This window comes from Takifugu rubripes, chromosome 19, assembly GCF_901000725.2.
Source record: "Takifugu rubripes chromosome 19, fTakRub1.2, whole genome shotgun sequence".
Classification (NCBI taxonomy): domain Eukaryota; kingdom Metazoa; phylum Chordata; class Actinopteri; order Tetraodontiformes; family Tetraodontidae; genus Takifugu; species Takifugu rubripes.
Genome location: NC_042303.1, coordinates 12,086,305 through 12,109,349, shown reverse-complemented (window position 1 = coordinate 12,109,349; position 23,045 = coordinate 12,086,305). Strand labels below are relative to the sequence as shown.

Sequence of the window (23,045 nt, the reverse complement as noted above, 5' to 3'; positions counted from 1 at the left end):
ATGCTCTTATACTGACCTGTAACAACAGAAGAGTACTGCTGACATATTGTCACTTTGGAGATTGCTTTAGACATTTATTGTGTCTATTTCTAAGTGCTTTGAACTAAAAGTCTTATTTTAAGGAGGCTGCGGCACTGAAACGCGTTGACATTTTAGAATGTGAGCATAAAACCAGCGTGAAGCTCCATTTTGCCTGAGAACCTGAACCTCCTCTTTGAAAGCCTAACCCCATCACTACTGATATTGTCCTAAACCCTTCGGTGACACTCTGCAACGGCACCAATTCAGTTCATCCAGTCATAATAATCTCTGTCAAAGAAACAGGAGGAACAGAGAACTTCTGGAAAATGGTTGAAGCTAACACCGAATGGATGACTGAACAAAGCTGAGCTGGTTTTTACCTCCCGATCGACACAGACCACAGAAATAAGGCTTGAACCCAACAGGTGGCCTGATTTTTCTCAGCTCTGCTGCTGTGTATTATTGTCAATGAAGTTAGAAAAATACAGTTAATGACTCGTGTTAAAAAATAACACGTGACCGCCCCTCGTCCTCATAAAGCCTTCCCCTGAACATAAAAATCCCTGACCTGTCACTGGAAAAATGTGGTTTGGAGCGGCGACGAGAAATGCGGCCAGAGCGACGCAAAAGCGCAGTGCCGGGCTCCACATCAGACTGCGCGATCTGCGTCTCGCTGCCAGGATAATCTGGAGAAGACCTGCCCACAGCTGCTACCTCAGCCCCAAGAGGGTCTTACATCTCACAGCCTGACCCACTGTCGAGCCCCCGACACGGCTTTCTATGTCACTGCCAGCTGGATCGAGGGGGGGTTTGGTGTGTCTTCAATGTCAGAAAGCAGTCAGAAAGTTCCCCGATTCTCGATATTACTGACCATTTTTCTCCTCTGAGGCCTCCGCATTTTCCTCCCTCCTCTGTGTGGCAGGGAGAAGGAGGACAAGGGCGAAGCGCACATGGAGGTGCGGGTCAAGATAAACACACCTGATCTGTCTTGAACTGAGTTCCACCTAAACTGCAGCGCACACTCACGCAGCATTTTAATGCATCCCCGCCTCAAAACACGCGCGACCATTATTGCAATAGCACCGTGTGTGACTCACCAAGACTTATAGAGCCAGTATGGGAAAATTGCTCTCCAAGAGGAGCTGCAGGTGGACAAAAATGTCTGGAGGGATGATAATGCCTGAAAAGGAATCAATTTGAAAACATTACTCCCGATTTGTTCGCCGCAAAGATATGCAACGTAGACGCGTATGCGGCGAATGGGGGATGAAGTATAGGTGTAAACACACGGGTTCAAGCTGCAGCTGCAAGGTTGTTCGTGCCATCATGGACAAGGTGGAATAGGCAACGAGCTTATCTGAAGCAATTACCACTGAGGCAATATAGGTGTGATGGCAGAGCGGCGAGAATGAAGCAGGGGTATTAGAGCTGGGCGTGTCCCAGGCATGTAATGCCGTTTGCTAAAAGGGATGCATACATCACTGCACCGGGGCGGAGGGACAGAGACAGCTTCAATCACCATTACCCAACAGTTCAAAGGCTGAGTTTAATGTTTTAATATTTAAACTTGATTCTTGCACATTCGGGCCGAAGCATTCATTCCTTTACATTCCCAAGAGACTAAAACATTGGGGTGGGGGGTTCCATTTCTCATCCAAATGTTTTTTTCTTAAAATTGTTTTAAATTAAAGCATCCAAAACCGCCTCAACGGCGAGGCTAATCCCAAAAGCCCTGATTGTCCAGCAGGAGCCGGCCCCCGGTGCATTCCTTGGCCGATACTTGTGGCGGCTCACAAACTGTGATAAAAGTCTTAATCTGCTCTAACAAAGATTTCAAACATGTTGTGAGTTAGTGAACTAGTCTGATGATTTAAATCCTGTTTTTAAGCACGTTTTAACTTGGACCGACTTGTTTGTCATTGGCGTCTTTGTTAAGTTTGGATGAGTAAAGCAACGTGGGAAGACCCCGGGGGGCAAATTGGTCACCCCCAACATCACACCACTCCACTTCAGGATCAATGAATGTTAGCAACATTTTCATCTTTGTTCCTTTCCCTCATTCTCACTTCTTCCCGCTTGTGAGGAGGTGTAGAAACAAACCGCACATGCTTATGTCTGACATGTGTGACGGGCAGCTCAGGCTCTGTGGAGGCCTGCAGGCATACGGCATGGCGCCGCTGCCTGTGGTCAGTGTGTTGCCTGGTTGCAGCTCCCCCCTGGGAGCAAACACATGCTGTGCTTCATCACTTTTGCTATTTGATACAACAGCGTGTGACGGCAGCAGACCACACGTGCTCACTCGTGCAAGAGACAAGTATATGGACTGAGCAGGGGATCCCACAGTGCCCACAAAATGTGTTGGTGTGTGTGTTTCCCTGTGTGTTGTGTTAAATGTGATTGCATGATCGCAATAAATGTGAGCGTAGGACGTGAAAGTATTGGGCATTCTAGGGTTTGGTTTGTTTGGTTTTTTTTGCAATATTTTCTGATTAATAGTGACACGTCTTAAGGGGGGGGGGGGGGGGGGGGGGGGGGGGCACATGCAGCAGGAGCGGGTTTTGTGCATGTAATGAAATATTAAAGTGTAATCCAAGTGACACCAAATATCATAACTCACGGTGCAGCCGGCGGAGAAATGCTCAGGGTCAGCTTGAAGTGAAGACCTTGCCACAGATGGGATTGTGGGAGAGGGATTAGTTTTTTATCATTTTTTAATATCCCCACCTTGGCCTGTAATGTATTAATTCAGACATGCATTGAATTTATTGGAAAACTGTGACTGGAAAACACACGCAAACACACCCACACATCTCCGTATCTGAGTTAGACTGATGACCCCGTTGCCTCGTCTGGCTCTACTGAACCCTCGGTGCTCTTAATAAACAAAGGATCCCGCTGCAATCGACTGGGTATACAAAGATCTGGGGGATTTGTCGTTGTTGGTAGGAGACATGTAATAAAGGAGTGTTGTTTGTGTTCCTGTTGGATTTCATGAGCGACGCTGGACGTGTCGTCGAGATGAAAGCAGGACAAAAGTGCCTGCATGAGCTGCTGCGCGGACCTGGAAAGATCTTCATATATTGTGTCTTGGACCAGGTGGTGATGGAGAGTGGCTCGGGAGATTTCAGTGGAGAAGCGAGTGCTCGGCTCAACCATTTGGCGACAATACCCTCACACTTCTTTCACTCTATTTCTCTGACTTTCTCCCTGACACTGTCTTTCATCTGACACCCCTCTCACCTGTCGCCTGCCTGTCGACACATTTACAACCGAGCTGCTATTTTTCCCTCCACTGCCACATTTCCACTGTTGCATGCGTCCCCTCCCACTACCACCTCTATACCGGCCACCTCACGCTTCTACTTTGCCAGTGAGACTGATTAAAATGTGGCAGGAGAAGAAATAATATGTGTGACAAGAATCTTATGGTTTCTGGGACCAGCTCTGCGCGCCGATGGAAACGACATTTGGCATTAATTTTTCCGGGTTGCCATATTTTTAAGCACAATGCTTCTTAGAACTAAACACAGCGAAGCAGAGAGGACGGAGAGATTGATGGGGGTGGGGGAGAAGGTCTGGTGTCTGCGGAGGCAACCAGAGTAGACATTCTCTCCTTTAACTTGGTCCAGATTGGCCCAAAGGAGGCTGCTGGGGAGGCAGTGTAGGTCAGGGCTGAGGACGAAGGGGGGGGGAGGGGGGTGGAGGAAGAGGGGCGTCATGAGTGAAATGAGAAGATCCAAAAAATCAACCACTCCTGAGTAGGGTCGAATAATGTTCTATTGTTAAAGCTTGAATTTTTTTTTTAAAGGTTTTGGTCAAATTTATATTGATATTACATTTGCATAAAAACGGACAGTTTGATTCTTAGATTAAGTTTTTAACTGTGTTTTTTAAGATGCATCAAGGCATCTTTAGGTAATCTTTGTTGCTGCTTTACTAAAAACAGTGACCTACTGTAAATGTGGATAATTCAGTAAAAAGTCTATTATTCTGTTGGTCTGAACCATTGTGTGAGCGCATCAGTGCAAAGCAAGTGTGCAGCAAAAGGCAGGTGATTGTGGATGCTGAAATTGTATGTGCACATGCGTGCGCGGACCCTGCCAGCTGCACCGTAGTGTGCTGGCAAATGTTTTAGGTTTTGGCTTCATTTCCCTGCGCGTCAGGTACGAAACAAAGGCTCAAACCTCTGCTCTGCTTTCACTGCGACGTTTCTGACTCTGAGTCGGCAGAGCTGGAGTTGCCACCTTGGGAATGTGGCAAAAATGCCGACTGACGTGAGATGGCGATGCTATTTGCCTGTGCACAAGCCTGTTTTGTACATTTGTGCCCTTTCCCTGGAGAGCTGCATTTAGTTTTAGGACAACCAACCATTACTGCAGCACTCTTCGAGAGAGGAGGAAACCGATCCCGAGTTGCCGTTCACCTGGAGCCGTAGTTGTCTTTGCTCACCAGGTGTCACCCTCCTCTCAGTAGAGGAAAGACCCCGACCTGCATGCAGTGACACGACAAGGCTGTGACAGTGACATAATGTGCTACCTGGAGAATCAGACAGAGACCGAATGAGGGCTAAAGTGAGAGACAGAGGAACAGATGGAGAAACAGGCACATATGGTCCAGCAGCGGGAGTCTGGCCTCTCGCTGCAGAGCGCCGCACCGTTGTTTGTTCACCGCAGACATAACGCAGCCCTGGAACACTGGAACACCCACAAGACCTGGTGGGAAATGCTGATCGAACTCTTCTCTTCACGATGAGCCGCCAGCAGTGAAGTCTTGAGCGCTGGACGATTTCCAAAGCAGTTTGTGTTTAACCGGTAACAGCTTTGGAATGAAATGCCTAGATCAATTTAATATACAAACTCTGGGATTTATCTCCTCATGGACAGAAGACTTCATTTTTCCTCATTTCTTCTGAATAATATGAGCTTTGTTGCCGGTTTATTCATTTGACCTCATTCAAATATTCAGGTCATCTAATTTGTGACCGTTTCTCTAAAACAAACAAGCAAACAAAAACAGCTTTCCAGTGTTTGTGTAGATAAGAACAGATCTGGGGGCGCTAGCTTATCTGCGCATCAAAGTTTGGCAAAGTTGATCCTTAGATGATGGAAAATATGTGCGTACCTAAAATAACTCCACATGTGACAAGTAAGCATGAGGGCAAAGGCAAAATCTGTGAAGTTTATGGGCTGTGAACCACAGCGTCCCACCTGCAATGGAGACACAAATGGTGTTTTAAGTTTTGTTTTTTTTAAAAGCCTGAAGATATTTTTATTCCTTCTTTTTTGGAACACTTTCCACTCCCCAAGTCTCCATCACATTTATATTTCCATACAGAATCATTTTTGTGGATAACAGAAAGAGCTAAGTATGAAAAATGTGAATGCTTATCACGTTAGCATTGTCATTTCAGTCCTTAACTACCCTCTAAGTCCCAGGCACAACGCCGCTGCACTCCATTGGGAACTTTTCTTGTTTCGGGCACTAATTTCCTTCACCTCCTTTTCTCTACCACCCTTGTTGGTTGGGTGTTTTCCTGCAGTCGAGATAAGGAGGCTGGCGTGATCTCGTGTCTCGCAGCATCAGACGGCAGAGTATTGCGAGTTCAATGGCCCGCTGAGCCACATAAATCAAACACATGCACACACAAGGACACAGAGAGAGATTAAAAAGATATCTGTGAGAGATTGACTACCGTGTTGCCTTGTAAAATTGAACCGCCGAGAGGTTAAAAAAAAGCAAACATACCTCTGTGTACGTATCAGCTCTCCCCCTCTGCGGGGGTTGCATGAATGACTAAAGCTCTCCATTAAGAAACACATTCACGGTGTACGACCCGAGGACTTAACCTCGGAGCACTATCAAAAATGAAGTGTCCGCTCATTTTTGCCTGCGTGTTTGTGGGTCTCACAATTTACAAAAACTACTCACCAAAGCAATTTGTATTTACCTCAGTGTGCATTAGCTGCAGATTGTCACACTGAGATTAAAATGAGGTTTGCAAATGAATAGTTCTGTTAAATCCTTTTTTTTGTAATATCCTCCTGTTTAATCCATGAGGTCAGTGGTTCACACGAGCCGCCATATCAATTCTTGTAATTCGCATTGCGGCCCACCGTGCTTACATCCCATACGCTGGTTTAGTTATTGTATTTTACATGACAGATTACAACAGGCTTTCAAATTTAATGTGCATCCTGAACCGCTGTCTCTGCAAACGGTCTCCAGTAATGATTTTTTTTCCCACCCCTCCCCTCAGCCACAAACACCCTTGGTGTCTTTATGAACACTGCTTCGACTCTGATTTCTATATTGGAGAGAACTGATTTTCATCCGCGATAACAAATGTGCTTTGGTGAGATATCAACACACCCTCCTATTTCCATTTACCACATCTGATGTAGGAAAGATTAGATTCTGTTGCCAAATAGTTGACTTAATGATTTCATTCTTGTTCCTCATGCAGATATCAGCCAACGCTGTCTCATTTCCAGTGCTGAAGCGGAGGTTAAACTCGGTCACGGCACGTCGTACACCTCAGACTGTCACGTTCGCAAAATACGAGTGTAACGCTGCTGCCTGTAGTGTATATATTTGAATCAGAAGAATCTCTTTCAAATGAGAGAACTTGCAGTGCAATATCATAAAGAAATTAATAGTTTGAGGTTAATTGTGTTCTGTTTGAAAAATGTCACTACTGATGCTTCTGTAATCATTTTTTATATATTCAACAAGTCCTCTTAGTTAACAGACTTGAAATATTATATCCCTACTGTGAGGGAAAATGGGTGAACAGAGACTATGTTATTAACTATTTCAGTGCAGTTATCTGCGTTTGGTTATTCAGTTTTGTCGGCAGCATGCACCTTCTTAACTTTCAAGGGGTCCACAGGCTTCTCATGTTTGGCCGAAAACTAAACATCTACATTCTCGTGGTTCTGTAAATGACAAAAATCATTAAGATTAGAACCCCGGTTGGATTTGTGACTATAGTATTACCGGATAAGTTTTTCAACATCTGGATGTTGTTTTGGAAACTGTCTCAAAATGTACAAAGACAAAGTGGGATTCGAACACTTTTGGCAACTTCTGAGACGTTAGTGAGCGGAGATGCATAATGTCATTACTGATACATCCAGCAGAGGGGGATGTCAGGGAGCTCAGAGGGACTGAAGGTGAGGATAATGGTGAAAAAAGATCTCAGGTTAAATTAAAAAAAAAAGCCCCAAAATGAAATAAAGATGAGTCCTCCACTGAGCCACAGAGTGAATATAAAATACTTCCGTGAAATATACATGGCCGTAAGGGGAGTCGAGCAGAATGCAAAACACCAAAGTCCACCCGTAACCTACAATAACACCCTGATCCTGAGCCCGCCGATCATCTCAGAGCGTTTACGCCTCAACCCAACCGCAGCGGTACGTCCGTCATAACCTGCTTACAAAATGAGAGAGGAAGACATGGAGGAGTAGAAGCCATCTTCCACATTTAATATGATTTGGTGTTATTTTTCTCCTGTCTGTGAAGCCTTTATTATTGCAGATTAGCTTAGCGGTGAAAGGTATTGATTGTGAGCCAGAGCCCCAACTGGGACAGAGGATGGGGAAGCAGAAATGGAGACTATGGGCTGTTAACAGCAGGTGTGTTTTTTAAAGAAATGCTGTCTTACACTGCCAGGTAATCTGCTGTTTTCCCCCACATGATGCATTTCTGCAACAATTAACTTGATTTTTATGAACTTCATTAAATAATTTGGAGATATGTGAACCTAAATGAATATATGCTCTGGGAGTGTCGATCCTAGTATCAATTTTAAAACTGAAATTAAAAATCTGTAAAACTATTTGTATTAGTATTACATAAAAGTCTGAAATTAGACACTTTTTTAAAGGTTAGTTCGATGCTCTACTGCTCATTTTCCAAACTTTCCCATGTTAAACACATTAGTTTTGTTTCTTTAGACATAATAAAAAAAAAATTGTTGAGGGGTAAAGGAAGAGAAGACATATGGAGATAGTGAGTGAGTGGTCCTATTCTTAGCCCTTTGCAGTGGGAAAGAGGACTAATGATGCCTCCTGACCTTAATGGCTGGTACTCAAGGTCAGCCCTCCACTGATGCATCGTGGGTAAGGTGTTCTAGACCGCTGAGGTGCACTGAAACTTGTTTGCTTTGCCATTTGAGTGTTATTATTTTCCACACTTCAAGCTGGTTCCTTGAGTAAGAGGTATACGTGCGATCAGAAAATGAGCTATTTATTTGGCGGTGCAGCAGCTGATTTCAAACTAACACAGTTGGTTCCATAAGTTGAGCCTGCTAAAAACAAAAGTATTCTATAGTGACCATTTTGCCTGATGGCTGATGAGAACATCAGAGAGGCCGACAGGACACAATTTGCGAAGGAAGTGGGACTAAAGTACTGGAAGACTTTATTGTGTTGTGTTGTCTATTTATGCTTCTTCAGATAAGTGAAGCCAAATCAAAATATCGCTGCAGAAAACAGTCGCTCATTGCTGCCGCGGGTCAGTGCCTCAAAGCAATCGTCTGATATTAATTTGGAAAGAAACGCACAACTCGTGTCCCTTCATGTCCAACCCTGGGAGGAGAATTAGCTGGAACATCATTTAGAGCGTATAACAAGTCTGAAAACATTTCTTATGTTTGCCAACAGTCATCAAAGATATGCATATGAAAACAACCAATAAGCGAATGATAAATATACCCAGGTATGTGCACACACCTCCCAGGATTCTGATGAATCAGCATGTCATTAATTATATCACGACTTGTGTGTGGGGTTAGACTTAGAGTTAGACTTTTACGTACGGTGCTCTTCTGCTGACAATACTTTGTCTGACCTGTCTTCAAAGAAGTGATAAAATCTTGAAGGTGGAAAGACAGAAAGCATTAGGAGAAGAATAATGAGAGCCCGACTGGATGGACGGCTTAATGTTGAGTAGAAGGAGGTTGAGTCGCTCCGTCTCGCTCGCTTGGATCGTTAATTTGTGGACTAATTAGCAGGAATACCACAGTTGGACTGCGATGCCTGCATGAGGATGCGGAGCAGGCATGTCTCTGTCCTGTGTCTGTGACCTGCCTTGGCTCCAAGGCTCCTGGCTTGTTAGAAATGACAGATTGGTGCACCCCCTACCCTGCATAGCCCACCACCTCCACCGCCATCGTTCCTCTAACCAACCCACCCATCTGCTCTGGATCTGTGCCACACACTTATGGTGTGTTTGAGCCGTGTGGGTGTTTGCACGCGTGCCCGTGTCAGTCTGTTCGGTTTTGTCACTGTATGTTTGCGTGAACCAGCGGGGGTAAACTTAAATCCAGGCCTCCGTGACTTTGCTGTCGAAGATGCCGGCGCCGAGCTGTGATGTCATTTGTCGTCGTCTGCTCTGTTTTCTATATATGAACACTTAATGCGTTCCTCTGCTCGAACGTGCAGACGATCTGTTGGCTGCTGATTTAAACTATGAATTCGACTCAAAGCGGTTGGGAATCCTGCACCCCAGCCGTCCGAAGACTTGTGCGAACGTGCTCGAATTGACTCCGCGGGTCACTCTTCATTTCCTGTGTTTTCTCTTTCTTTGTGGATAAACCACGTCAGCCAAGCTTTTCATCAGCTGTCCTGGGATTTTTATTTATTTATTTTTTTAACGACCCAGACGGCACAGTGAGCCCTGCCTCCCCCGGGCCTGAAAACATTCATTTAGATAGTGCCAATATCCAATCTTCCAATATGTTTCTTCTGGATGTTTCTGTAAGGAGGAAACAGAGGAATGTATCAATGTTGAGATCCTTTGGTCAGTGACATCACATTTATAACGTGCGCATGTGTGTGTGTGTGTGTGTGTGTGTGTGTGTGTGTGTGTGTGTAGCATTGTAGCCCAGGGACAGTGGAAAGCTGCCCCAGACAGTAATTGAACCACATTCTCACTAAACTATGAGTCACCAGACTTTGTTGGTTCAGAATCTTTTGAATCAACAGAAATGAGAACACATCAGTCATCCAAATGCTCCTTTGGATCGATATTCCTTTCAGCCAATCAGTAGGCATAGGCAGGATAGTCCACATATACTTGCTGGGTGACAACAACATTACTGTTAGGACATAAATGTAAAAAACAAACAAACTACAATGACAAGCCTGTGAGGTGGCTGAGTACTTTATCATGGGATCGCGTCTCAACAAATACTTAGCATGAAAGCATGACATCAATAAAATATTAAAACACAGCACAGCTAATCAGATCAGAGTGCTATTGTTATGTACCAGCTATCTCACGCCACGCCTCAGGACACACCACGTTAACAAAGGTACAAAAGAATATTGTGCATATCTCATGTTATGCCTGTGCAGTTTTAGTGTCTTTGTTGTTGGATTTCTTATTTCAAAACAGAAATGCCAGGAACAACAAGCCTCCTTGTTTCCCTTTACTTCCTCTTTAACCACTCTCTTTAATCCATTCTCCTGCCATAAGTGGAGCTCCAAAGCCATTTCTAGAAATTAGATTGCCATTCCAACATTTATTTTACTCTACGTTTGCCTTTACAGCCTGAACACCTGTAGCCGTTCATGGGGCGAGCGACCATCCCATAGTTAGATGTGGGGGAGTGCCGCAGCCATAAATTAATCTGCTGTTTTTGTTGTGAGACTGCAGGCAGACAACTACAGTCGGTGGCCTGAGAGATACCGCCTTCACCTAACAGAAGCAAATAGCAGGACACAAATAACAGAAGTGGGCACAATTGTCTGTGAAAGGCCACGCTGTCTTTCCTATTTCTGTTCGCATCTACTTTGATATTGCACCTCAGGATGTGAAGCTAAAACAAATGAGAGGCTGACAGCACTGTCGGAGTGATGCAAGTGAAAAAGTAAAAACAAAAAAAAAGCAACACAGAGGGGAAAATACAACAGATATACATCAAACAGTTACGGTTGGATGGATGGATCAGCTCACCTATTTAGTGTCATGTGACCCAGCTTTGCAAAACATGTAAAAAGTGTTGAATCCAACTCAAGACCAGGTTCAGACAGGGTTTCATATGAAGTATATTAAGCTTTAAGCAGTTATTGAATCAGGCTTCCAGCTGGGGTATGCATGTGACCCCCATCTTGCTGAAGACAAGCAGGGCTGCCGGTCAGCACTCTTGTTCCCCTGCATCCAGATGGTGGATGTGAAAGATCCCAGTCAGGGGTCTTAATGCTGTGTCCTTGAAACCAGATTTCTACACCAGCAAAGGCACACAAAAGGTAGTAGAGGGGAAAACTGAGTCTAGCGCACACATTCAACCTTCATTCTTCGTGTCTGTGATGCTGTGTCCAGGGTCTTCTACTCAAATATGTTTCCTTACTAAAGTTGCATGAGTGTTTATCTCTTTCTCTGTCTGCCAGCCGTGCTTTTGAGTGCTTGCTTTATCCTCAGAAGCAGGTGTGTATTCCTGCGTGTGTGCATAACCTTGTGAACAAGGGAATGTCACCATGCCCTGCTGCCAGCTTCTCTGGGGGGTTTATTCATCCCTACCTCTGACTGTTTTCTCTCCAATTAACTCAGCCATCAGACCTCGTGAAGACGTTCTGCCCCCGAGCTGGAGGGACACCGTCCCCTTGCTGATTTGAGCTTTGCCCCCACCCAGGATTGCTGAACCCCACTGGGCATCAGACCCTTAATGCAAGAGGATTCTTAACAGCGGGGAAGCAATAGAAATGGAAACCCTTGGTCTTTTCATCTCTGATTAATCACACCATCACATCCATCACGTTGACTGACTGTTTTTCTGTGTGAGAGGGAGTCGGTGGATAAAGAATCAGAGATGGAGCACCTCCAATTAGAGGTTTTATGTTGTTCTGTGCGTCTTTGTTGTGCAGTACCAGCATTTTTCGTTGTTTTTTTTACCTTAGGAAAAAAACGAGATTGTTTAATCCCCTGTGTACACTGAAGTCTGCTGAGAAGTTTGAAATCTGTTGGCATGGTGGGACAGGTGAGAGCTGGAACCTAGGGAATAAAGAGAAAAAGTACAAAATGTCTTTAAAACTTGGATGGATGGATGGATGGATGGATGGATGGATGGATGGATGGATGGATGGATGGATGGATGGATGGATGGATGGATGGATGGATGGATGGATGGATGGATGGATGGATGGATGGATGGATGGATGGATGGATGGATGGATGGATGTCAAAATGAGTGCATTTTAATGGCTATACAGGGGAAGGCACCATGGAAGAAATGGGAAGTACCAAATAAAGGATGAAAATGGAGGAATGGCAGAGAGGTCAGACAAATGAGGAAAGGATGAAAAAACTGAGCAGTGAAGGACGACGGAATCCAAGTCAGACTGAAGTAAAATGAAATGAAATGTGCAACTGCAGGTGGCTGGAATAAAGGGAAGGCAAATGGAAGGAAAAGGAGCCGGTCTTTATTATGGTTAGTGACTCTGACACGCTCGTGTTGCGCTCAGCGCCAGTCCATCCGTCATCTAGGTCTCCTACTGATGAGCGCTGGAAACAAATCTGAGGAAGCCGGGCTTTATTTCGCTGCCTGACTGCCTTGTAGGAGTCGTCACAGGCCCGCGTATCTGTCCAAAACTGACACCTTCCGAGCTCAGTCTCACCCACTGGGGATCTCTGCATCTCGTCTCCATGTTCCCATCTATCTCATCTATTCATTATTAGATTTTTTTTCTTCCTTTGCTGCTGGTCCCTCGTGTGCATTTCATTATTTATCTCAAATGTTCGTTCTGTGAAGACGATGCCTGGTGTATATGCTATGAGTTGCGAAACACAGAGGGTATCAATCACTGTCACTTAGCGACTCCAAGCGTCACTCGTGGTGCCAGTAGTCCGAGTGCCTTGCACCTCGCCTGAACCGCTGTTGCTCAGTCTAACCTCGATGAATTTCCACATCTTCCAATACATAAATCCTTGACAGAATAAAATGGTGATGCTGGTGGTGTAGGAGGAGGAGGAGGATGTAGTTGTGGGGTGATGACTACAAGCGTTTTTTGTGCTTTTGTACTCAAATGTGTGTTTACGTGTTTCCAAATGAGAAATCCAGCTGCACCACGTCACTTTTCATATTCCCTGGTGCTCATGGCGGCCTGTCTGGAGAAGCTGCCTCCGGTAGCATACTTCTGAAACAGTTATTTAGATGAATGATTAAAGTTAAGCCACAGCCAGCCAGTCTCACCACTCTTATTTAAGGAAGAATGGGATAGCTGTCATCTTTTGATGCATTGCCTGCCATCCTGCATGCAAATACCCGAAGCCTCCCTTTCTCCTTCGGCCCTCCCTTCCCCTCCGGTGGGTCCCCAAAGAGTCACCGTGGGTGATTGATCGGGTTCCATGGCATCGCTGGAAATGTGTGGGATGTCTGCCCACCCACCCTGCCAACCAGGCAGGCAGAATCACTCCTGCATACTGATCTGATGTGATCAGTGAGATAGGAGGAACAAAGAAGGAGTGGCGCACACTGTTGATCTATGGCCACTGAAGTCAGGCCCCCGAGAGCAAAATCTTCTTACTTCTGATAGATAACGCTCACTGCTGTTTGTATTCTCTCTTATCCTTATCTGAAGGCCACACCAACATGCTAGAAATCTCAGAAAGTCGTGGTTAGGGTTAATCTACTTTATCCTTCAGTTGTGAGATTAGCTCTAAATCACAATGTTCTGTGATATCAAAAGGATCCTAGATGAAGAGATTAACATTAACAGCTTTGTATTACTTTTTACTATCCTGCTACCCTCTCGTAATATCATATTTTAAAAGTTTCTTTTATTTCTTCTCCTAAACTCCTTGTCCTATATTGATTGTTGCCATTATTCCATAGTAAATGTTTTTGTTTTATTTTTTAATAATGTTGACATGAATTTAAGATGTAATTGCAGTGCTCTGATTGATCCAAAGGGACCTATATTAGTGGTTTGGGCTGATCAGGTGTGTAGAAAGTGGATATCCATGTCTTCATGCAGATCTGGAACATTCCCAGGGATTTTATGCATTACAAACTTTGCCCTGCCATATGCCACCACTAGACATCATCTGCATCGTCTTTAAATGTATCTACAGGTTTTGATAATCAGCTCTTCAAACAACGCATGGCTCCACTGGCGAGTAGTCTTGTGAATACGCCACTCTGCTTGTAAATGAGTAGCTGTTTTATCGGCTTGATCTTGTTCTCGTATTGCAGACTGGACCGGTGCAGTTTCAGCAGATGCTTAATATTAAACTACTTGATCACATTTGGGAGATGGGATTTAGGTAAATCTACACCGGCAAGAGGGTGATGAGCAGGGATGTAGGGATATAAATATGAAGGGTAAATGACAACTTTAAGAGCACTGAGAGGTTCAGAAGAGCAGAAGAGAAAAATATCTTACATTTACTGATAGAGCTTGAAGACGCTTCATGAGGAGGACCAAGACAATGACATCGAAATGGAGGTTTATACTGCTGTTCTTTGAATGTCTCATATCTGTCTTATTTATGTGATATTTTGTGCGGCTGGCATTTCTGCAGATTCTCTTCAGTCCAATCTCAGTTGTATCTGCAAGACTTTGCAATAATGTCACCATATAACACTTAAGCTAGCAGACAATAGCTTCATAAATCCCCCAATATGCACATAAAAAGGCAAAGTTGCACCCTTTCTTTCTTTCTTTCTTTCTTTCTTTCTTTCTTTCTTTCTTTCTTTCTTTCTTTCTTTCTTTCTTTCTTTCTTTCTTTCTTTCTTTCTTTCTTTCTTTCTTTCTTTCTGTGTACAACAGATTGGTGCACCTCTTCTTTCTATTTTTCTGATAACCTGGGAAAATACTTCAACCTTTCTTTGCTAAAAATGATTTTGGAGCTGAGCTGGTCTTCTTGAAACAATATTACAGATATTACTTTTCAAGAAAACTCTGATTATTCTCTTTGGGGTGAAGTGATTCTCATCATTTCTTATTGCACTCATAATCTCAGCGCTTGTCGTATATATATTGTCTTTTTACCTATTCTCCCTTTCTTTGCACTTTCTTTTCATATTGTCTTACAGACCTCTTTCTGCGTTCTACAGTAGTTCTCTTATTCCTTTTTTCTTTTCCTCCTTCACTGTGTTATCTGCCGCAGCTCCATTTCCTTGCTCCCTGATACTCCCTGACTCAGTAGCTTTCATTTTCATGATAATCCAACAACACCACTGGACTGCGAAATCGCTTTTGCTGCCCCCTCCCCTCCCCCTTCTTTGCCTCTCTCTCTTTTTTCATGTTCCCCATATCTTTTTTTCTCTCTTGGCTTTATTTTACTTTATATAATCAAATGGCATTTTTGGGGCCTTCTGTTTTAAGTTGTTTTGTCTTTTCAGCGAGTATATGATCATCGTCAAAACACTGTTGGTGGTCACAACATCACGCCCCCGGTGACTGAATAGGTTTAGTTTTCCCCGTTTTTGGTGACAGCATTATGCAAAGACATTCAACCATCCCTTGATGTTCTTCATCTTCAGGCTCAAAAGCTTTGTGTTACAGTCAGATTTCGCAACATTCTCCTTATTTAGGGAGCTCATTTATAAAAACTAGTTTAGGAAAGTGTTTAAACAGGATCGAGAAAAATAATCCAAATTCTAATAAGGACTTGAAAATGTTGGCAGTCTCAGTTGTTCTGTTCAGATACTGCTCCACAGAATCCGGCCCGCCACCACCACCACTCTATTTTTAACCTGGATTGAAGAACATTGAGGAACAGGTGATTGTCTGACCTCAGTGCTCAAACTGGAGCGTGTGGAAGCTCTGACAAACAGGGAAGTGACAATCCATGCAAAACCTTGACAACAAGCAGTGAAATTGTAAAATCATTCCTGAAACAGACAGAAAATCGGCACATTGAGGCCAAAACGCACTCGGGATTTTGGGCTAATCTCAACAGCCGAGCTTCAGAATTCTGGACTAACAGCATCTTAACCCTGAGTTCTGAACACTGTTAGATTTGTAGTAAACGGGGGAAGGAGAGACCCAAAAGAATTCAGATTGCAGGTACACTTTTAGGTTTAATTGCTCAATGCAGCCAGACACAACAACTTTAGGCATTTAAAGAGGGAAAGTTTGGAACCAATAAGGCTGCAATAAGTCTTAGATAATTTGTACATGATCAGCCAAAGAAAGAGGAATTGTCCCTAAAGAAAGATGTTCCACCAACAAAGAAAGAAAAAAACATTGTTGTGTTGCTTTTAACACATTTAGGCACATTAATACCCTGGTATCCGCTCAGATGGGCTAGTCAGACCAGACATTCTCTTGCATTGACTCTTGCATACAAACCAAGAAATCCTCTACATTTGATCCCAACATGTAATAAGCATCATTAACCCATATCAGTTTAACCCAGCTCAGGTCATTTTGCTCCAGGACAAATTATTTTATATGCAGTTGTACACTTGTCAAGTGTTTATTGTGCTGAGAGATTCAATTAAGGCCATATCTAATTTATAATTATATGTTAAGGTGATGTGGCCAAAATCTGCACCTTCTTTTAATTTGAGGTCACACTTGGTGTTATTACAAGAAGGGTAAACCAACCACAGATTACATCTCTAGATCATTTATTGATTCACAGTTATGGTTGATCCCTGATCTCAGTGTAAAAAGGTCTTCATTTCCAATCCCATCTTGAGGCCATGTTGTCTCTATGTTTGAGTATCAGAAGGTTGATGTGATTAGCATTTTTAGGAAGAAATGTTCAAATAGATCAACACTTTTAATGAGGCTGAGATCTAAAGAGACAATGTCTCTCCCCTGGGAAATGGCAGCTGACCATTGACCCTACCGTTTACCATGAATGGTAATGAAGACACAAAAGAATCCCCAGATAAAAAAAGAAGTGCTGCGATACAGCTGGTGGACCATAGGGGGCGCAGTCACTTAAGGCTTACCAAAGTCAAATTTTAAACTTTATTTTACAATTTAAAAAGAAAATAGCTACGCGCTCGCATCATTGCGGATCATCGACCATCTCCCGTTATCCTCACTAACCAAAAATCCAGCTATCTCGTTTATTTAATCATCGACCTTTCTCAAATCGAAGGAGCCGATGTTTGGGTCTTTTCAACACTAAATGTTTCACCAAATTTCTTGACTGTTACAATTTGCCTTTTAACGTTGTAAATAAGGTCACATACTTTTTAGTTTTCCATCAACACCCTGAGGAGATTATGGAATTTAGCTCTTCCATAAACAGGGAAACAGCATTTTAGGTGACTTCAAAGTAAAAAGAGTGAGGTGCGCTTAGCTTTAAAACATCTTATTCTGTATTAGTGTCAATCGACTGCTCACAGATGGGCTTTGGGTAGCATCCTGAAAAAAAGCCTTCAAGTTAATTTTTGCCGTGCGTCTCTGCAATTCGTAGAATCTAAAGAAACAGTGAGTAAAAAGAATAACGAACATAAATGTCCATGGCTGGCGCTACAGCCTGTGGCTGCCTGCGTTGTGGGAGCAGAAGTGTGCATTTGACTTTTGCCTGTGACAGCAGATCAATGCAGCCTGCAGCCTAGAGAGAAATGAATTGATTGTCACTAATAAAACTCCAATTAAACAAAAGAACAAGACTGGGAGAGTGCTTCAAGTCAAGAGCTCTCATCTTCTCATCAGTCTGCGTGGGGAAGGGGGAGTGTGAGGAGGGGAAAGGGGGATGGGTGAGGAAGTGGATGTACACGAGGGAGACGGTGAGCCGGGACTTCAGGATGCTCTTACTATGAACGAGGTGAGGAGGTTAGAGGGGCGAGCTGCAGATCAAATCAGCGGAGGATCGTATACGGGCAGGGAGGCAGTGCAGGAGAAGAGGCGGGGGCGATACCATTGATCACGTCTCCCTTAATGATGAAAAGAGATCGTAATTGTGGTGCCATTTGATATTTGAGTTTCAGCAGTCAATCCCGGAGCTCGCCTGACCTTCTCTGCTTTAATAACTGCACGTAAAGCCCTCCACCGAGCAGCGTCTGAACCCTCCTCACTGCTGTTTTTTTCCGCCTGCCATCCTGGAGTGTGTGAGGTACACTTGTAATCTTCTCGCTCAACAAGCCCTACATTTCATTCTTCCATATACGGTGTGGTTGGTTACAGGCCTCTCATCTTAGCAGCAACTCAAGGCACTTTTTGCTCATATGAACCTCCAAATGAAGTTAAAGATGATTAATGTTCTCCATTCCCAGAAAATGTACAAGATCTCCTTACTCTCTCCTCTTCTCATCTCACTTGCCCACTAATAACATTTTCTTCACTATCTCCCTCTAACGCCTGAGCTCTGTAATCTGATTCTTTGCTCTAATCTTGGATTGTGCTGTTATTGAGTTGCCTATATCATACATATGTAAAAGTCCCATTCATACCCCCCCCACCACCACCACCACCACCAACAACAACAACAACAACCAACAATCAACAACCAGTTCTAAATGGAGGAAATGCCGGTCAAAGGAGGCAACCCAAGGCTCTAAATATTGTTCGTCTGTTCAAGTTCCATCCATCCATCCATCCATCCATCCATCCATAGTATGAAATTCAACATGACAAATCCGGCCAAGATTAATAGTCATCCCGAGCTTGGAAGCTGGTTTTCTTAGAAACTGGGATTTGGTCCTATAGAAATTGTTAGGTTAAACAAAAGCATGGTTCAGACTGGAATATCACAGCAAGGTGTGCAAAAGTTTCCCAGAAGCAATATTCGTAATAAAATTGCACAGACTTTTTTTAAATTAATTTTTAGATATCAATTTTGACATAAACCTTTTCTGTAGTTTAGCTTAAGATCCAATTTAACATAAACTTCTGCTTTAGTTTTGCTTAAGAATACACATTTTTGACAGTTTTAACGCTGTTGCTGCTAAAATACAAGGTTGAATCAGAGGTGAACATTATCATACAAACTGATTTGACTTACAATAAATTAAAGCATCCAATTTTTTTTCACACAATAAATAATTAATTACAATATTATTGTATGGCAAGTATATACAGTGCAAGTGTCTTCTAAAATAAACAAATCTAAGATGACCACTCGACGTCTAATGTCAGTGTCCCATTTTCTTGAAATAATGAAGGATAAATTGACACCAATATTTCCCAGAGACCTGGAATTTTACTTTATTTCACTCATATTTTAAACACTGTTCTCTGTATTTATTAAACATTATTCTGTAAGCAAATGTCCAAGAGGCAGACAAAAGTACATAGAAAAATTAGGATTAGACTAATGCTGACTGATAAAGGGTATTTACTGCATGATGGTAACTTTCCACAAAATGATGGATGCGGCCCTATGGGTTCCAGATGAATCACACTCTACTGCATATGTTCAGTTACCACCTACCGGCATCTGAAGTTGAGTGCCATGACTGCCAAAACATAATGCGTCTAAACTGTGTTTGCATCTGCGCACCTATAACAATATCCAGCAAACATCCATCTGGCTGTAAATGCTGCTTCTCCCCCATTAAATATGCGAATGGAGGATAAGAAGAAAGCTAAGCAGGAAGATGCATTTTTCACCGGCTGCAGCCACCTGATGTGACCTTATAGCAAGCATCCACTTTCTGCAAAAAAGTCTATAGCTCATGGATTTAATGTCAGGAGAAAATATTTGATTTCTCTGCTAACAAATCCTCACACTTTAAATGGATTTAGTGTCCAGGAGAAATCATATTTATGCTAATAAAGCCCATCTATTTATTGGTTTTTGTTGGCAATTTATTACTTTGCTGCCATAAAAGTGGAAGCCCCTCTCCATACTCATCTTTCCCCACTTAATCAATGTTTGTTAAGGCTGCTGACGGTGTAGCTTCCTCCTCTTGTGCAGGATCACCCACACTGACCTGAGACCTCATCACTTTAGATCTTCGGACGTTTGACCTTGAGCCCAGGCTGAGGTTCATGGCACCATGTTGCCACTGAGGACGGTTAAGGATTATGATGATGGTGTTAGTTGGAGCTCTTTGCCATCGGCAAGAGGAATGATTAGGACTGCACCAGCAGCGCGTTAGCCTGACAGATGGCAACACACGGAGGTAGCTGACAGCACTGCTGACAGCGCGTTCGCAGGAAGTCCCCATCTTGCATCTTCCATACACACTTTTTCCCTGCCTATGTACCGATGCTTTCCCTGCTATCGTCGGCAGCTTATTCCTTATCAAGGGAAACAGCTTTCATCACAAGATCACAGTGAAACTGCAAGATGACTGGACAAGCCGAACGTCATCGCATCACAGTGACACAAGGGCACAGAGCCATCACCAGCCATCAGTTATCACACTTTTTTGAGAATTAGTTGCCTCGGTAGTCGATAAATTTTGTCACGTTTCCATAAATCAATCTGTGGTGAAATCAGCAGTGTGGCTGATTAATTAATGGCCTGATGCATTCATTTTAATGACTATGTTGAGTAAGAATGCTATAGACACTGCTATAAATGGCACTACGGAGTCATTTTAACTGATTATTTAAAATAAAAATAAAGACCCCACTGTTCTGAATATGTTAGAAGACAAAAATTATCTCTGCAAAAGGAGCAAAAAAAGATCTGAACCTGCTTTGTTTAATCACCAGCAGAGCAGATTTCAACTCAATCCAAAAACATCCTGGGGGGAGTACATGTAACCTCTCCTCTTCCTCTGCGATGCTTCTCGCTGTCACTTCATGACAGCTGAGGAACCTTGGAGCTCGCACACGCGGGTGTCTGTGTGTGTGTGTGTGTGTGTGTGTGTGTGTGTGTGGGTGTGTGCGTGCATATTCTCGTAGGGTGAGAGTGTGTGTTTTTAGAACTTCTGTGTGTGACTTAACATGCGCAGAGATGAGACTGATGGCAGATGAAAAGATGACAGAAGAAGATTTCCAGTCAATCGATAAACAGCAAGGCAGCAGATTAAAGGCACAAAGCTGTCTGAACTAACAAAGACTCACATCCATTACCTTGCATGAAAAGTTGTTTTTCTCACTGGAGCAACACTGACAACAAAATTAAAGCGTCCCTACAAAAATAGATGGTTTTGTTTCTCACATTGGAGAGATGAAACAGAGACAACTAACTTATGTGATGCCAGTGGCGATACGGAAGAATGACCCACGAAAAAAAAAACTAAATTAGCATCGTGTTTGACAAATGAATGTGTTCTTATACATATATTTGTATGCAAATATATTGAATGTAATATGTGTATTCAAGATTTGCAACAGGTTTAGCGCTGCTACTGTGAAAGATCTACAAAACCAAGACATGATTTAAATATTTACATCTGTTGATTCAATGTTAATTTGGGCCAGTGTTAAACAGTTAAATGGCTCCGGAGAAGCTGTTTGCAGTCTTGTGCTGTAGGACATTCATACTAAACAGTTTATTCAATGGCTTAAACTTTATGAACATTCGTGCTGGTGTTATTAGTTCTGTCTGTTTTAAAGAAATTGCCAACTTTCACCCATATATTTCTCTTTTTGTTTGTTCTTTAGGTCCAAGGCTTAGAAAAGCAAGTGGACTTCTCAGACCTGGGACCAGTTGGGTCTGTGATGAAGACGCTACCATACGGCATGGGAGGGGGCTCGACGGGCACGACAGGGGGTGTAGTCAAGCCTCCATACCAAACGCGCGTTTTTTCCACATCGATCGATCAGACACCCATGAAATCCAAACCGCCCACTTATAATTTCTTTTATCCATACGACTCCACCCGGAACCAGTCGCTGCCCCTGGACCAGACAGGCTATCGCTCCAAGCGCAAGCCCTCACTAAAGACAGCCATGAAGACCAAGAAGATCTTCGGCTGGGGCGACTTCTACTTCAATGTCAAAACCATGAAGTTCAGCTTGTTGGTGACAGGGAAGATTGTCGATCACATCAACGGAACGTTCACGGTTTACTTCCGCCACAACTCATCCAGCTTGGGCAATGTGTCCGTCAGCATCGTGCCGCCCACCAAAGTGGTGGAGTTTAAGGTCCTCCAGCAGCAGCAGGTGTACACCGAGCAGGACGTCCTGATCCAGCAGACCCACCAGTCCACCATCGACCCTAAAGAGGCAAAGACCTTTAACTGCCGCGTGGAGTACGAGAAAACCAACAGGTCCAAGAAACCCAAACCCTGCCTGTATGACCCGTCCCAGACCTGCTTCACGGAGCACACCCAGTCCCACGCGGCCTGGCTCTGCGCCAAACCTTTCAAAGTGATCTGCATTTTCATTTCCTTCTTTAGCATCGATTACAAGCTGGTTCAGAAAGTGTGTCCGGACTACAACTTCCAAAGTGAGCACCCTTACTTTGGATGAGTGAGAATGAACTGAAGGAAAAAAGAAAAAGAGACAACGTTAAATGAAATGTTGATGATCATGGAAACAATAGTCATATTGATTAAGATGACATAGGGGACAGTTTTTGCCTCTCCTCTGCTGTGAATTGTGGATCTAAATCACATATAATCAAGAGTTAAGGATGGTTAGAATATGGCAAATTTCTCTGACTTATTTTCCAACTTTATATTTTCTAATTTGACTCCCCTCTCCCCCCCTTGTAAATAATGTATTCAACTTCAGTCCACTTCCTGTTTATCCATATTAGTTTCTCGGTGTTATATTTTGCATTTGGAGTTTATTTAAAAGCGGCCGGAAGCAGTATTATGCCCTTTGAGTTTGACTAGGCTATGCTGTATCATCACTGTATGACCGATGTAATGTTACAGTGGATGATTGGTTATCTTCCCCCAGCTTCAAACCATGGATGTTAAGAGAGTTACATGTATGAGAAATGCTATGCGGGATACGCAGACAAATTACTGTATGAAAAAGCACATTAAAGTCTCCTAAACTGTCTCTCTCTTACTGTGTGAATATTTTTGTGTGAATGTGCACAGCAAAGTGATTGCATCTAATCTTTCAAGGGCTCCACAAAGAACCTTCAACCCTGAGCAAACCCTGATTCAACCCTTTTCTAGTTTTCTATAAGGAAAGGTTATTTTCATATTGAATGGAGCTGCTGTCTTTGTTTAATTATGATATTTAAAAAAAAAAAAG

General features: G+C 43.2%; 1 protein-coding gene across 2 annotated transcripts in view; it reads left to right on the top strand.

Annotated features, from left to right (window-relative positions):
- nxph4 (neurexophilin 4) overlaps positions 1 to 22,838 on the top strand; it is a 63,228-nt gene extending 40,390 nt beyond the window's left edge. For both annotated transcript variants that reach the window (XM_029827161.1, XM_029827160.1), the window contains exon 2: positions 21,495 to 22,838. In XM_029827161.1, coding sequence (XP_029683021.1) covers positions 21,552 to 22,304 — 753 coding nt within the window. In that variant the 5' untranslated portion in view covers positions 21,495 to 21,551 and the 3' untranslated portion in view covers positions 22,305 to 22,838. The remainder of the gene's footprint in view (positions 1 to 21,494) is intronic.
- Positions 22,839 to 23,045: the final 207 nt, after the last annotated feature.